This window comes from Echinops telfairi, unplaced genomic scaffold (assembly GCF_000313985.2).
Source record: "Echinops telfairi isolate 266 unplaced genomic scaffold, ASM31398v2 ScPeMD7_7469;HRSCAF=8507_1, whole genome shotgun sequence".
NCBI lineage: Eukaryota > Metazoa > Chordata > Mammalia > Afrosoricida > Tenrecidae > Echinops > Echinops telfairi.
Window position 1 is genome coordinate 81,262,725 of NW_022111373.1, and position 17,876 is coordinate 81,280,600.

The following is a 17,876-nucleotide window of genomic DNA, read 5'->3' on the forward strand; positions in this document are numbered from 1 at the left end:
CTTAGTTTTAATGGAAATAGCATTAAAAGTAGAGGAATGATTAAGTGAAAAGTAGTTTAACACAGTAACATCTGCTAAGAGGATCAATCAGACCCAATCTTAAGCATAAGTTAAAAACTACAGAAATTTTCACAAACACAGAAAGGAGATCACATATGCATGAATGCCTGCATAGAAATTAGTTACTAATAATTTTATGTAGAAGGCCTCAAAATTTCATGGATAAATTCAATTATCTTATTTTTTGCTTTTTTAAACTTCTCATTGTAAAGTGGATGAAAGTAAAGCTTGCAGTGCAGAATATCAGTTACATTCAACAATTCATACACAATGTTTTCATTTCAATGGCTATAAGCCCTTAAATGTCACATCATTTATCCAATTTCCTCCCCGTGTTTACAAATTCCGTTATTCAATTTTTCCACAAATTTCTGAAGCTTCCTTATATTGCTATTGTTAGGTATCACTGGGTCATTTAGGCCTCACCGTACCTTATGTACAGCAGAATAAACAACTGCTCAGTCCTGCCTCATCCTCAAAATACATGCTATATTAGAGCCTATTATCGCATTCACTGTGTCGATCAATCTCTTTAAGTGCTGTCTTCTTTTCTCAATTTTCTGCTTCACCATGGTTTTTCCTGATGACATGACTAAAGTACTGGAGATGAAGACACACCATCCTCATGTCTAAGGAGCATTCTGGGTGTCTTTCTTCCAACACAGATCTGTTTGGTTTTCTGGCAGTACATGGTGTGGTCAATCTTTTTCACCAACATCCTAATTCAAATGCATGAACTCTTAAAATTCATTGCCACTGTGCAGATTCCAACTCATTGCGCCCTTTTAAGACAGAGGAGAACTGCCCTTGTGGTTTTTCTACAGCTGTACATCTTTACAGGAACAGAAAGCCTCATCCTTCCCCAGCAGAGCATCTGGTACTTCGGAGCTGCTGACCTGGGATGGACAGTCCAACACATAATCCACCGTGCCACTAGAGCTCCTTCCAATTCTTCTCAGCGAGTCCTTATCACTAGCTCTGACCTCTTTTTAACACTGTAAAGAAAACATAGTCTTTTGCCAACAAATTTGCCCACTGCAATATGTCATTTGATTTCTTGACTGTTGTTTCCATGGGTGTTGGTTAAAGATAAAATTAAATTCCTGACAAGTTCAGCCTTTACTCCGCTTACCATAATGTGGCTAACCAGTACAGTTGTGAAGATTTTTTATTTTATGATGTATCTATACTGAAGGGTGGATAGTCTTCAATATTCATCAGTAAGTGCTTCTTCACTTTCTCCAAGCCAGGCTATGTCACCTTTATTTTGCAGGTTGCTAAATACACATTACTCTAATCCTGATGCCATGTTTTCTTGATACAGTCATGTTTGGATTACTTGCTTAGCATACAGAATGTAACTATGATAAAAGAATACAACCTTGACAAACACCTTTCCTGATTTTATATCAAGCAGTACACCCTTGTTCTGCTGAATCAACTCCCTTAGTATATGTACAGTTCCACATAAGCACAATTCTTTTTAATATTATCCATTATTTGTTATAAACCTCACGGTGAGATGGCTTTACATAGTCAACAAAACACATGTAAACATCTCTGTGCTTTCAGCCAAGATCCATCTAACATCAACAATAATATTCCCTCATTCTACATCCTCTTCTGACTCTAGTTTGAACTTCTGTCAGTTCCTGCTTAATTTACTGCTGTAACCATTTTTAAATTATCTTCATCAAAATTTTCCTTGCATATGATATTAATATGATTGTTTGATAATGTATACATTCTGCTGGGTAACCATTCTGTCACATGGGCACAAATAGGAATCTCTTTGAATCAGTTGGCAAGGATGAGTGGGAACTTCCAGAGTTGCATCCATTTGCTGAAACATTTCAACTAGTATTCCATCAATTTCTGGAGCTTTATTTTTCATCAATGCCTTCAGTGCAGCTTGTACTTCTTCCTTTAATATCTTAAGTTTTTTTTCCTGAACTCAAATAAATTTTTTTTGGTACAATGATTGTGTATTACTTCCTTTTTTATGTATACTTCCTGCATTATTCAAATTTTGGCCTATGGAATCCTTCACGATTCAAAGTCCAGGCTTCAATTATTTCTGTAAGTCTTTTAGATTAAGAAATGCTGAGGGAGTTGTACCCTTTTACTTTTTAACTCCAGGTCTTTGAACGCTTCTGATACTTCGTCTTCCCAAGCTTATCATTATGTATGGCTGGTTTTAAAATCATTTCAATAAAAATTTTATGTAAGTAAGCCAAGGATGGATTTATCATTACAGAAGATCTCTGAACTAATGCACCTTAGCTTCCAAAGAAAATACATAAATGGAAAATAAAGTAAGAGTAAATATAACAAATTTATAAGTTCTTAATCTTTGGTTCAGTAGCAATACTTTGTTTTGGTTTTTTGTTTGTTTTTTAATCATTTTATTAGGGGCTCATACAACTCTTATCACAATCCATACACGCATCAATTGTATAAAGCGCATTTGTACATCATTCTGAAAACATTTTCTCTCCACTTAAGCCCCCGGCATTAGGTCCTCATTTTTCCCCTCCCTCCCTGCTCCCCACTCCCTCATGAGCCCTTGATAATTTATAAATTATTATTTTGTCATATCTTGCCCTGTCCGACGTCTCCCTTCATCCACTTTTCTGCTGTCCGTCCCCCAGGGAGGAGGTCACATATAGTTCCTTGTAATCGGTTCCCTCTTTCCTACCCACTCTCCCTCTACCCTCCCTGTTTCGCCACTCACACCACTGGTCCTATAGGGCTCATCCACCCTGGATTCCCTGGATTTTCAGTTCCTATCTGTACCAGTGTACATCCTCTGATCTATCCAGACTTGAAAGGTTGAATTCGAGTCATGGTAGTGAGAGCGGGGAGGAAACATTTAGGAACTAGAGGAAAGTTGTATTTTTCATCGTTGTTACATCGCACCCTGACTGCCTCATCTCCTCCCCAAGACCCCTCTGCAAGGGGATCTCCAGTGGCCTACTAATGGGCTTTGGGTCTCCACTCCGCACTCCCCCCATCACTCACTATGGTAAGATTTTTTGTTCTGATAATGCCTTATACCTGATCCCTTCGACACCTCGTGGTTGCAAAGGCTGGTGAAGTAGCAATACTTTGTAATAATACACTATAAAACATTTTCCCTGCTTTTTAGGAAAAATTTTTATATTTTGGTTTCTATGAAAGTCCTGGTGGCACAATGATTTTATGTTTAGCTTCAATCCGCAAGGCCAGCAGTTTGAAACTACCAGCCACTCTTTAGGAGAAATATGGAGTTCTCTACTCCGAGAAACAGTTACAGTCTGGAAAACGAACAGGGGCAGTTCTACCCTGCCCTTAAGGTCACCATGAGTTGGCATCAACGTGAGGTAGGGGATGAGAGCTTTTACTCCATACCTTCTCAACAGAAGTTTCTGCATGTGGACGCTTGCTCTCTGAGGCTGCTTTACTGTGTGAACTGGCTGGTGTCTTCACAACAGCTCTTGATAAACTGGGTTTAGGTTTCTGGAACCGTCCTCGCCCCCTCGGTTTAGCATTTTCAGTTCGGTTTGTTTCTCTAAAAAAATTAACATTTAACAAATTATATCTAATATATTATACTCATGCTCATAAAATTCACCCAAAGCCAAGAAGAATTCCCTCGAAAATTTACTTCAAGCAATGAGGGTGGTACCTAGTCTTCTCTAAGAGATATTAAAAATACACTATATTATACTAGTAATTAATCAGTAATTAAAATAGTATGACTAAATAAATAAAATAATAATATGGCTTTGAATAAACAAGTAAGTGGAACAAAGCAGAAAATCCAAAATGACCCCTCTCCCCAAAATACACATGATTTTAGTATATAATAAACATAGCATGTCTTATCAGTGAGTACACAGTAAAATATTTAAGAAAACTTTAAAAATCACAGTAGAAAATAATAAACACCCAGAACAAATGTCTGCATTCTTTACATTGCATTCATTATATATTTCAAATGGGCCAAAGTTTTAACTGAAACCACCAAGGAATACATTATTTTATTAACATTAAGTGGGATAAGTCTTTCTAAAATGTAATAAAAACTCCATTCATAACAGAAAAACTGAGAAAACAAACAACATAAGCTTTTAAAATTATACATAATCAAAATTCCAAAATATAAGTCAAAATTTACCATGTATACTCATGTATAAGCCAATTGTTTCAGAACATTTTTAATGCCGTTTATGTGGTAAAATTAGGTGCCTCAGCTGATATTTGGGTAGGCTTATTCTCGAGTATATATGGTAAATGACAAGCCAGGAAATTGTGTTGTATGACTCATTAACCAAAAGCTAGCTTACCTAACATATAAGGTGTTCAAAATAATTATGACCAAAAACTCATTAAAATACTGGGCACAGGATATGAACAATTCTCACAAAATAATTCGCAAATTGTTGTAAATGTGAAATATAATGTCACTGAACTTTTTATGTAAAGATTATTAAAGTGGTAAATATTTTTTATCTATAGATGTACCACAATAAATAAAACTAGAGACTGAAAATTGCAGCTAATACTGTACTATGTAAAAAGTAAGTTACAGTTAAAACTGTACTTTGTAAAAGACTAGTTTTTATAGCATGGTATTATGTTAAGTTGCAGTTAATACTGCACTACGCAAAAAATTTAATAGCAAAGTTTATGGGCAAGGCTAACGGGAGCCAAGTACGTTCCTGTGGGGTCACCATGAGTTAGAGCAGACTCAACAAACATTACCTCATTCTAACACGACAATCAGAGGAAGCAATAGTATTATAATTTAAAATCTTACAAAACTTTTTAGAAATCCAGAAACAGCAAAAATGTAAAAATAAACCCTACCATATATAACACTTACAGTGACTTATCTTTTCCATCAACATTTCTTTCTCCTGTGCTGCTACTCTCAGCGCTGTTCACCTCAGACAATGCTGTAGCTGTAACTTCTGCAGGAGGTAAATCTGAAGGGCTTGGTTCTGAAATGTCATCTTGCTGAGTACTAAAGAAACGAAAACATACCGAAAGGAAAAGAATCCTTAGTAATAATATATTTTATGCTAATTATTTTAAAGATTTTTTAAAATACAAAAAACAATGTAATATGAGGGAAGGTGATCTCTCATACTATGGAAAAATAAAAAATAATTTTATCTGTGTTCCTATTTTCTTGTATTATATTATAAAGAACTATATCTTCAGAATCATCAGCAGTCATAAATGAACAGAGAAAATACTTAGAAATGTGTTCACAAATTGCAAAATGATCAGGTTTTACTTACATGGAAAGTGTAAAAGTGTAATGTACATGTAAAATCAGAGTAAGTTAGGAATATCTTTTATGAAAATTGCATATGGGAGTCCTCGCTTTGCATGGCACTGAGAGCCAAAAGCTGTACAGTGAGATGCTACATGTTTGAGTTGCAGTTTATACCATACTGTATAAAGCAAAGGCTACCATTGTATAAGGGGACTGCAAAAGTTGTGGAAATTTTACATTTAATTCGTTTTCTATGAACTTTTTACAGACCCTTCATATTGTAAATATTCCATCTAACAACAGCTTAATTGAGAGCATCTACTCATTAGCAACTAGTGTTAGCACATTTGGCCATGCTTTTTTCTTAGCCCATTCTTTTAAATGGGTTACTCGTCTTTTCCTAATTAGCAGTACGAGTTCTTTATATGAGGGTAGTAAAGAAACTATGGTGTAAAATCATATGAATCATTAGTAAATATATAAAAAGTGAAGCTATTGTTTCTTAACATATCCTTCATTTATGTCTACATATTTCTAAAGGCAATAGTTTCACTTCTCAAATGAAAATTGGACATTGAATAAGGTAGATTGAAAAAGAATCAATGTATATGTGTTACGGTGCTGGCAAAGAATACTGAAAATACCATGGACTGCCCAAAGAACAAATTTTCCACTGTCAAATATAATATTATCTGGCATTTGACAAAAATTATAAGATGCATAACATACAACAAAGGTATATACTAGTATGTACACAATCCTGCAATAACAGCTTTAATCTTCTACAAGACAGATGAGCAAGTGTGGGAAAGAGGATGGATTATACTCACAGATATAAAAAGGATGCCTACAAATGTACTCATAGAGAAAGTAGACCACATGAAGAAGAACGTGGCAGCAGGATTGGGGAAAGACTTTTCAACAACCTGAGATATGGAGACAACACAACCTTGCTTGCTGAAAGTCAGGAAAACTTAAAACACTTACTGATGAAGATTAAGGATTGCAGCCTTCCATATGAATTACAACTCAATGTAAAGAAGACCAAAGTCCTCACAATTAGACCAATAAGTAACATCCTGATAAATGGAGAAGATTTTGTCTTGCTTGGACCCACAATCAATGCGCAGAAGCAGCACTCAAGAGATCAATAGACAAGTTTCATTAGGTAATTCTGCACACAAGAACTCTTTAGAGTATTGAAAAGCAAAGATATTACTTTGAAGAATAAGGTGTGCCTGACTCAAGCCATGGTATTTTCCATTGCCAGGGAAAGTTGAATGCTGCATAAAGAAGATGGAAGACGAAACGATGCATTTGAATTGTGGAGCTGGAGAAGAACACTGAAAGTACTATGGGCTGCTGAGGACAAACCAATCTGTCTTGGAAGAAGTATGGCCAGAATGATCTTTAGAGATGAGGGTGGTGAGACTTCAGCTCACATACTTTGTACATGTTATCAGGCAAGACCTGCCCCTGGAGAACGTCGTACTTGGTAAAGTAGAGGGGCAGCAAAGGAGGGGAGGCCCTCGAGGAGATGGATGGACATTATGGCTGTCAACAACGGACTCAAGCATAGAAACAACTGTGAGGGCGGCGCAGGACGGTGCAGTTTCATAATATGCTGCATAAGGTCAGCATGGGTCGGAGCCAACTCAAGGACACCTAACAACAACTCTTCACGGGAGCAGAAAGCTTTGTCCTTCTCCTGCAGAGTAGCTGGTGGTTTTAAACTGCTTATCTTGCAGTTAGCAAGCAATCCAAAGTGTAACAACTCTGCCACCAAGGATTCTAATCCAAAAACTTCTATTATTTATCCACAAAAAAAAATCAAAAACTGGTCAAAGGCCCTAAACAGACATTTATTGAAAGAAGAAGCCAACTATCGAACAAGCACATGAAAAGACTTCTCCATATCACTAGTCACTACATGAATGCAGATCAAAACTACAATGAAATAGCACTCTGTTCCCAGTAAGTAGCTATGTCAAAACCATAGAAAACAACAGATAAGAGTAAGGTTGTGGAGGAACTGGAACCTTCCACCCATTGTCAATGAGGCTGTAAAATAGGATAGCCCTGTGGAAAACTTTGGTGGCTAATAAAAAAAAACTGACATAGCTTTTCATTTGATCCAGTGATTCCATTCCTAGGTTGCTAGTTACCTAATTTCATGTCAACTTGAAGATATATAAAAGTATAGGGGTGGTACTCAAATTGTCAATCAGGTCATAGTCTGATGGTGTCTACTTATGGGCATGGCCTCTCATAAACAGGGCCCTGAGAAGCTCCCCTTCCCTCAGCCTTCCCCTTCCTGCTGGCAAGCCACTCGGGGACCTGTCAGAGATCTGTGATGCGTCCACCACCATTATTCCCACCAGCCTGTGATCCTCCTGCATTTCGCATCATTGCATGTGGCTGCGTGAGTTTTCTCGATTTATTATTACTTTTTGATATAATGCTCTTTCTTACACATATATGAGTGTCATTGGATTGCTTCTCTAGTCAACCTGGCCTAACACGTAGGTCTACCCAAAACAATTGAACACAGAAACACAAATACACACATGAACAACAATGTTCACTGTGATACTACTTACAATTTCCATATGGTAGGGAAAACACTAAATTTTCATCAACAGAAGAATGGTTAAACAAAAGGTGATGCATACATAAAACCAAATACTACTCAGCCAGAAAGAAAAATTAAGTCCTGATACATGCTACAGCATGGATATGAACCTTAACTATACTATGCTGAGTAAAATAGGGCAGTCACCAAAAAAGGTCAAATATTGCATAACCCAACTTATAGGAAATCTAGAATAGGCAGATATATAGAAAAAGTTTCTGTGGTTACCAAGAGTAGATAAAAGGGATGAAGAGGGAGCCAATGACTAGAGGCAATGAATTTCTGGTAAGAGTGATGAAAAAGTTTGGAAGTGGATAGGGGTGATAGTCCCACAGCATGATGAGATGAATTTAATTGATGTCAACGAACTGTATATGTCAAAAACATTGAGATGATGCAGGACAATGTAATGACCAGAGATAAAGAATTTTACATAATGATAAAAGGGTCATTTCCACAAAAAGACAAGACAATCCTAGAGGTGTAAGTACCAAACAACAGAACTTCAAAATACATGAAGCAAAAGTAAACTATAAAGAGAAATAAGCAGACCCAGCTAGGATGATCCAACACTACTCTACCAGTAAAATCAGTACGGAGAGAGACTACCTTGATGAACGGATGGGGTCAGTTCTTTCCTCATCTTTTTCACTGGAAGGTAAACCCACGATATCATCTGCGTTCTGTAAGCAGGACAGTGTCTGGTCCCTACTGCATTCACCTTCGTTTACCTCTGGCATTAAAGATTCACATTCATCTATGAATACAAAATGCAGGTTGTTCTTTAAAAGGACAGCAAAAACAGCTCTTCAATTCTTTTTTAAAGCAGGAAGAAATTTACACATAGTGTTTTCTTTTCCTAAAAAACATTAATTCATTCAATGTTCAAGTTCTTTTTTGTAAAGCATATATTGTATTTTTAGAGCATAATAAAAACTTGTATCTCTTTTGTGTTTTAAGACGCAGCCTAAAATTCCCTGGGAATCTTGTAGCACCTTCCTTTAATCCTGCTTAAGTGTTAAATGGTTACAATGACTTATTTTTTTATAGAATCAAGCAATGAAAAGTAGACTTGTTTGTTATTCTGCTCTTTCAGACGCTGTCATTAATAGCACATTTACTGAATAGTGACCTTGTGATAGGAAACTCTGCTAAGTCGTTCGGATGCGTCATCTCATAATAGGTATTCATATTATTCCCATCATAGAGATCTTAAGTGACTTGCCCAAGGCTATACATTCAGCAAGTACTATAGATTTAAATCAAGATTTAACTAGATTTAAATCAAGATCAAATTTAAAGCTCTACTTTATAATCATTAAGCTATTCTGCTTCCTATGAAACGTCTCTGAATCAGACGCTATTCCAACTCACAGCAACCCTGACCCAGCGTTTCTGAGACTATAACTCTTTATAGAAGCAGACAGCCTCATCTTTCTCCCGAAGAGCTGCTAATGGGCTTGAATCACTGACCTTGCCATTAGCAGACTACAGTTTATCCCTAACAAACTAAGACTAACCACAAATGTTGTGATATCTTTTATCACACCATGCTGACTGGCTGAATTCACTTATACAAAGCATATTGGTGAAGATGAACTACATAAAATCTGAACTCTACAAGAAGGTTGTTCTAGTCAGCTAATCATCTTTTTCTCCTATCTAAGACTAATATCTTTCCTCCTTCTAATATGCTAAGATATTCTAACATCTTTCCTCCTTCAAAGTAATCTATAAATAATCTTTAAGTAGTCTATAAACTCTTAAGGAAAAAAAAAATCAAACGTTCCCTTAATTCTTAGCCCTAATTCTCTAACAATTCACAAATGACAACATGCCTACCTTCTAAGGGAGTATAACGCAAGAAATATGAAGGGAATACTTATTCTAATGGCCTTTTTATAGAAATTAAACACTTCATTGTAAGCTCAAGGTGCTTTGTACAAGCAAAACCTAGCAGCTCTATTATTAATCATAAAGAACATACAGGTGGCCTTTAACCTATGTTAACAAAAGGTAACAATAAATTTAGAGAAAAATTTCCCCACTTGACATGAATGTATTGTTTTTTTAGAGTTTTTCTTATAGTTAAAAACAGCGAAGTTTAAAAGCAATAATAAATAACAAGGCCTAAGCCAGTATCACGAAGCAACCATTTAAATGTAAAACGTACTTTTGTGCTTTTCTCCCGTAGAAGGGTCTGACCCGACAGTACCATTTCCCAGAAGACTTTTTACTTCTTGTTCATCAGCTTGATCTCGATTCCTCCTCCTCTTTTGCTTTTGATGTAGGTCTGATTCTAACACAGCCTGTCCTGGATCCTGTTCTGATGAAGTCAGCGTTGGTTCTTGTTCTTCAATTGTCTGAACATCTTCTTCATGTCTTTCTGTGTCTGCAATCTTACTACTCAGAGACTCATCTGAACTCTCATTCATTCCTTCACTGACAGCCCTTTTCACTGAAAACAAGCAAAGTGCTATGAGTGAATAAATCACCTACAGAAACATTCTTAAAGTCGGAGAACAAAATGTACACGGCTGTCTTCTGAGGTACTGTATTTAAATAAAAACTGAAGTGGAAAACAGTAACACACAAGAGAAAGAAGAGGAAGAGAAATAAAGGAGCTAGAGAAGGGGTAAACGAGTGGGGAGAGGGAGGCTTAGCAGTTTAATCTGATGAATACAAAGTTGACGATCTGATCTACCTAATTTACAATAAAAAAGTGAAGATAATCTAAATGCCCCATAGGATATGCCTGCTTCAGTTATAATAAAGTTATGCTATAAAAATCAAAGCAGTCAATAACAAGGATAGGTCTATATGAAGTCATGTAAAAGAGTCTCAAAACACATACTACATAAAATAACTTGTAGAACTATACATTTTCATTCTACTTACACGAAAATAATTATGTGTACTCATCAAACACAAGAACAATTATGCTTACTCTGTAACACACACACACACACACACCAATATGAACAGAAAAAGGTATAAAAAGCACTGTCTCTAATTTGACAGTACAGTAAAAGATAGAAAACTTTTCTGTCATTTGTTTCCAATGTTTAGGACCTTCCTATTAAGGTAATAGTTAACTGTATCAAATGAAGAAATCAAAAATTATGTTTAAAAAAAAGCAAATAGTACAGAACACCATGGAAACACTTTCCCTAGCAATAACAAGCTTAATTTCATAATCATGGTTAATGTGACATAAGAGGGGGTACCCAAAACAAAAATGGAACTTTTTCACCCAAAGCTATGTATTTAAATTTTTTTACAAACTACATTTGTCGAATCTGCAATTCTATGGAAAAATTTTTCAAATGCATCTTTTTGGATGGCTGACAGCACCTTCCTCATTTTTTCTTCACCTCTTCTATGTCCTCAAATCGCCATCCTTTCACGTCCTTCTTCAGTCACAGAAACAAAATAACAAGTCACATGGAGCAAGATCAGGTGACTAAGGTGTGAGACAAGAGAGGCATGATGTCTTTTACCAAAAACCGGTGCACTGAGATGGCTGCATGAGCAGGTGCATTGTAGTGGTGACAAAACCAGTCCCCCGTCTGCCACAAATCAGGCCTTTTTTGTCACAAACGTTTCCACTATTTTTTCAGAACCTCTAACTAGAAAGCTTGAATTAACAGTCTGACCTGGTGGAACAAACTTCAAATGTACTATGAGTCAACATTTTCATCTGTTCAACATTTTCGTCCGTTTGGGAAATTGACAGACATCCAGAACACAGTTTGTCATCAATTGACATTTCACCTTTTTTAAAACAAGAAAACCACTCATACACTTGATAGTGCTGTCCTTGTAAGCTGTGTTCAACATCACAAAAGTTTCTGGGACATTTTTCCCAAGCAGGAAATAACATTTCACAGCCGGGTTTTTTTTTGGGGGGGGGTACCCCCTCGTATTCTCTAAAAATATTTAATTTGATCACTAAGAAATATTTAATTTGATCACTTAATACAGAAAGAATAGTCACCTCTATAAATGGTGGTTGGGATGATTGATATCCGCATATAAATGAATGATTGGTCTCAGACATCACCTCATAGACAAAAATAAACTCAAATTGGCCAATGCTCTAAATAGAAGGACTAAAATCTTAAGCTACCCCCCAAAAAAGAGGTAAGACTTTAAGGTTTTAATTTTGACAATGGACTTTATATGACATCAAGTGCAGAAATAGGAAAAGAAAAATAGATAAACTGTACTTCATTAAAACTGAAATTTTTTTTTTTTTGAATGTTTATGGTGGGGCAGATTGCTTTTTTTTTTAATCACTTTACTGGGGGGCTCTTACAAATCTTCTCTAACAATCCATAATTCAACTGTATTACGCATATTTGTACATATACTGTCATCATCATTTCCAAAACATTTTCTTTCCACTTGAGCCCTTGGTATCAGTACCTCTTTTTTCCCTCCCTGCCACCCTCCTGAATCCTGGATCAATTATATATTAGAATTGTTACTTTGTATCTTACACTGTCCTTTGTCTCCCTTCACTCACATTTCTATTATTCATCCCCCTTGGCGGGGTTATATTTCCAACTTTCTATCAGTTCCCCCTTTTACCCCTTCCTATACCCACCTTCCCCCTACCTTCATGGTATCACTACATCCACTACTCATCCTGGGAGTTCATCTGTCCTAGATTCCACGTGTTGGGAGCTCTTTGCTGTAACAACTCTAGTACAAGCTCTTTGCTGTACAAACTCTAGTCTAGTCAGATTTTTAAGGTAGAATTGGGTCATGATAGTGAGGGAGAGGAAGCATTCAGGAACTAGAGGAATGTTGTGTGTTTCGTCGGTGCTATACTGCACCCTGGCTGGCTCTTCCCTTCCTTGTGACCATTCTGTAAGGGGATGTCCAATTGTCTCTACTCCATCCCGCCCCCGCTCGTGTGCGTCGATATAATTATTTTGTTTTGGATCTTTTGATACCTAATATGTGATCCCGTCACTACCTCATGAAAGCAGAAACTTTTTATACAAAGGATTTTGTCAACAAAATGAAGATTGTGAGAAATTGATACCAGACTATCAAATATCTGAAAATATCCAGAATATATAAAGAATTTCTATAACCTAATAATAGAGAGAAAAACAATTCAATCCAAACATGGGCCAAAGACTCAAACAGCCATTCTACCACCAAACAAGATGCAGGCACGTATGTTGTTCATAGTGTCACAACATAGTCTGTGGTTCTGTTTCGGTTTGGCTTTGAATGGGAAAACAGCTCTCCTTGTTATTACTGCCCCCAGTGGTTTTAAAGTCCCCAAGTCCAGCTTCTTGTAGCACTGGACCACTTAAGGGATAGACGCAGGGGAAGTAGAGGGCTGGTTCTAGGCAAGGGTTCTTGGGCAGCAGTGTTGGGAGCTGGCAGTTACCAGAAAAATGGAAGCTAGTATGTTGGCAGAATGTGGAGAAACTGGAACACTTGTACATTACTGACAAGCAGACCTCTGGAACAGTTTGAAACAGTTCAGTCATGGCTAACAGAAACAAGGCTTCCAGTATATGTAAAAGCAGTCAGTTGCCTTGCCTGCTTCCCATTTCTGACGCAGGTCAAAATTTCATGGACATGTGATTTTGTTGCTGTGTAATGTGTACACTGTGTCAAGGCCAATTTGAAGCCCTGCTAAGAATGCATAATGTGAAAAAGTTTGACAATTCCTCAATATGAACCACCTAGGTATATGCCTAAGAGACCTGAAAGCAGAGTTGTTCATTGCAGCATTATTCACAACAGCTGACATCTACAAAGAACCCAGGATAACTGGATAAATAAAAGTGGTACATACACAGTGGGCTATTACTCAATATCGGCCATTAAGAGGTCCTGATACATGCTATGATATGGATGACTTTAAAAACAGATGTTGCGTAAAATAAGTCAGACACAGAAGGATAAATACGATAGGATCCGAGTTGCTCTGGATCCTTCTGCTGTCATAGATCTTTATCATAGGTACAACAACTACATGCTGAGTCCTATGACTCTTCCAATGAATCACTGAACTTGGGGTGGTCCTGGGGGTCCACAACACAAGCTCTCGTAGACCTAGGTTTAGGTTTTGCTGCTACTAACACTGTGAGACCTTGGGGAAAAGTGACTACGGACCTCTGTTGGAGGTCTGTTTCTGTGTGAGTAAAACAAATGGAAAAGGAGCCAAGCTAGGTTGGAAGGTTCCTTGAAGTTCCAAATCATGTGCTTAAGCTAAATACTGTTTTCATAGCTTAGAGTTCAAATGGTTAAGAAAATGTAAGTTTAAAAACTGAAATGGCTAATAAGCAATTTTATACAGCAACCTTCAAAAATACGCTGAGCACAAACAATATAATCTAGTGCAACCCAACAGTTCCATTTTTTCAAACATTAGAATTTTGTACCAGATTTTGAGAGAAGAAATTAATATAAATAATCAAGCATGAAAAAAATTAAACTCCAAAATTCTGATGCTTTTAGTAACTGTAAGTATGTTCTTGATTTTGGAAGCTGTATAGCCAGAATGTTCCATAGATGCAAGGACGGTGAGACTGTCTCATGTACTCTGGACATGTTATCAAGAAGGTCCAGTCCCAGAAAAGAACCTCATGCTTGAGAGAGCAGACAGTCAGTGAAAAAGAGGAAGACTGAGTGAGCTGGACTGACATGGTGACCACAGCAAAGGGCTCACACACAGCAACGACTGAGAACGATTCAAGACTGGGCAGTGTTTCGTGCTATTGGACAAAGAGTTGCTATGAATTAGAACCAATTCAAAGGCATCAACAACCATGTGCTAGAAAGATGACAAATAATCTAGCCATGTAAATTATGAAATTTTAAAAGAAGCTGCTTCTTTGGACTAGATAACTAAATGGGGGGGAAAACAATTCTCTCTAGTGAACTCTTAAAGATTTAAGAGATATTACAAATACGAGGGGACATCAAAAAGTTTGTGGAAACATCACATTTTTTCCCCACAAACTTTTTGAAGCCCCCAGTATGTTACTACTAACTAAAATAGCACAACTTCTTGTAACATAAATACCTTTTACTTTTTTCTGTGATTTGGACGATTTCTTATCTTTTGAATTCTGATTTTTAACTGATTTTTGTTTTCTTTTCTCTTCTTCAGCAAGAACTTTCTGAAGCAAATGAGCAAAAAATTCGAAGTCAAAAGGACGCTTTTCCTCTGTTTAAGAAAAAAAGGGAAAGAAGTTTCAAGTTTTGGTTTTTTAAAGCATCATAAGATCAAAAGCAAATGAATATGCCTATCATAAGAAATATATAAAAGCAACTCCATCCACCATAATATAACTACACAAATGGACATTACTCAGCAATAAAAGGAACAACTGAGACACACAATAATGTATGAATATCAAAAACAGAGTGAAAGAAGCCAAACACAGTGCACAAGTGTTTGATTCCATGAATAATATATTCTCAAACTAAATTAATATATGGAATTTCAAGTAAAATAATAGGTGCTTTGGAACAGAACAGCAGTGGATATTATAAAAAGGGCACTCTGAAGTATAGTAAGTGCCCTACATCTTGTTTTGGGGAGTGGTTATATGGGTTTACTCATTGTCAAACTCATCCAACTGCATCCTTATTATAAATAAATTTTAAAATAGGGAAATGTCTACGAGGTCTTCAACAAGCCTTTAACAGCCACCTTACATCTAACTCCACTATTTCAAAAGCTGGCAGAGGAAAAGAAATGAATACTGATGATGATCACACTCATTAAATCCCATTAACAGCACTATACTCAAGAGCAGTCAACCACTCAGGAATGCATCCACGATAGGAGTCAACTCCTTCACCAAACTCACTAAATCTAAAATACAATGCTTGTAGAAAAGCTGTGCTGTGTACACATCAGCTGGTAACTGGTTCGGTTACACAACAGTTTAAAAAAAAAAAAAAAGAGGCATATACCAAAACAAAAACAAGTTCGTTTTATAAAGCCAACTCTAAATTTGGAATTCCTAAGGCCTTGTTTATGTGAACCCAGCCTTTATCTATTCAGACCCTCTACATTACAGTTCAAACTAAAAACAGTCCATAAAGACCGCACGGGGCTGGTCTGATGGTAGTGGCTTATCAGAACTTATTGACGTTAGTGGCACTAAAGTTGGTATACAAACCCCACTGCTGAATTTGACTGGCTCTTAAAAAAATGAATCTCTGCCTGGATCTCAGCACGCAACATGTAAGTTTCTACAAGTAAGTAATATGCAGTCATTCAACATGGAAGCAGTGTGGTTATTTTTTTAATTCTCTATTACAAACCTCCAAAATCATTGAGTTTCAAATATATTTATTAAAGTTCCTAATAAAAATTATTCATACCCAAACAATGCTTATAGATCTTTGGATTTGTTCTGATTATGTGGTAAATATAATTTTTTTTACGTTTCAAGACCAATTCTCTAAAATGAAAAGGACTGACGATCACAATACACTAGTTTACCAGGAACTATTCCTAGACGCTAATAAAACACCAAGTATTATAAGGTTCACTCATCTTACTTTAATGTCTATTCACAAAATAAGTGTACATGTGACACAACCTGAAGTCTCAACAAACTAAGATTATTTTCTAAGATTACCACTATGGCAAACGGACAGTGAACACTTTAAACACAGAACTTTTGATAATGATAGCCAACCAAAACCCATGTCTTCAAGTTAATTCTGACTCACAGTGAGCCTACAAAGTACAACTGTCCCAGCGGGAGTTCTTAGTTTCAATCTTTAGGGATGCTGACTGTCCACAGCTATAATCTTTATGGAGGCAGACTGTGCAGAAGCTAGTAGGCTCAAACTGTGGCAAGCTCTTAGCCACTGTGCCACTGTGCCATTAGGCCTCCTTTTGATAATTATAGGCCCATGAACAATAAATATCTTCCAAACGAAGAATATAGGAATTAGGTACTATAAAAACAATACATTTAATTTTAATCATTTTCCTTATAGATCTCTTGAGGCTTTCTCTAGACTTACACAGAGGAAAATGTTTTGAAGACGCGAGCTAGGAGCTGAATAGTCTGTCATTTCTTGAATCAAGTCTAAATCCACGTGCTGCACTCAAAGGAAATTACAGGAAAAGTAGTGTCTTTAGTTCCTAGGCTCTGAAGACTCTGAATTCTGAACTGCTTTTTGCTATTTTAACTACTCCCTTGTCTTTGCATTTGTGGCAACTACCAGACTCCTACTGCAAAACAGAAAAACTTCTAGTCTTCCTATGCCAGCGTAGGGTCAAAACAACTGTAAAACACACTGACACCAATATCAAAGATGATCCTTGTTCAGGATTTCCAAATGGTACTCTGTAAAAGACAACCTAATACTTACGAAATGCTTTGTCTATTCTCCATCCATTTGTTTTTTCTTCACGTTTAAATTTATTCTGTTAAAAAAAAAAAAGAAGACTATAGCAATTTTTCTCCCTCCAAATAACTGAAAATACTTTTAAGACATCAAGTATTAAAATGATCTCTATGAATTATATATAATTCTCAACTGAACAATATTTCTAACAATAAGTAATTTAAGCCTTTAAAAAAGTATGGATGAAAGAAAAATAAAGCAAGCTAGCATGAAGAAAATTAAACCTAGAATCAATAAAGTTAAATCAGTGTTATTTCTGTAAAAACTAATATCATATGAAATTTATTTTTCATTATTGTTCTTACATGCCATTAAAAACATGTTCTTACATGTTCTTAATGGCATAGAGCTGAGACTTTAGAGAAGCAACAAAGTAAGTGAAGTTTATCTTAGCAACCTTCTATATATTGTAAGGCCCATTTCTTCATGCTTGCTTTAGCCACCGAAGATCCCTGTCCTCAGTTCCACTCCAGGGTAATTCTACTAATATGCAAAGGATTACAGTTT

General features: G+C 36.4%; 1 protein-coding gene across 1 annotated transcript in view; it reads right to left on the minus strand.

Moving 5' to 3' along the window:
* BDP1 (B double prime 1, subunit of RNA polymerase III transcription initiation factor IIIB) overlaps positions 1 to 17,876 on the minus strand; it is a 104,385-nt gene that overhangs the window by 64,584 nt on the left and 21,925 nt on the right. The window contains exons 8-13 of the mRNA XM_045285229.1: positions 17,334 to 17,388; positions 15,016 to 15,159; positions 10,132 to 10,416; positions 8,568 to 8,715; positions 4,928 to 5,068; positions 3,451 to 3,610 (exon numbers count right to left, since the gene is read on the minus strand). Of these exons, the coding sequence (XP_045141164.1) occupies positions 3,451 to 3,610; positions 4,928 to 5,068; positions 8,568 to 8,715; positions 10,132 to 10,416; positions 15,016 to 15,159; positions 17,334 to 17,388 (933 nt within the window). The remainder of the gene's footprint in view (positions 1 to 3,450; positions 3,611 to 4,927; positions 5,069 to 8,567; positions 8,716 to 10,131; positions 10,417 to 15,015; positions 15,160 to 17,333; positions 17,389 to 17,876) is intronic.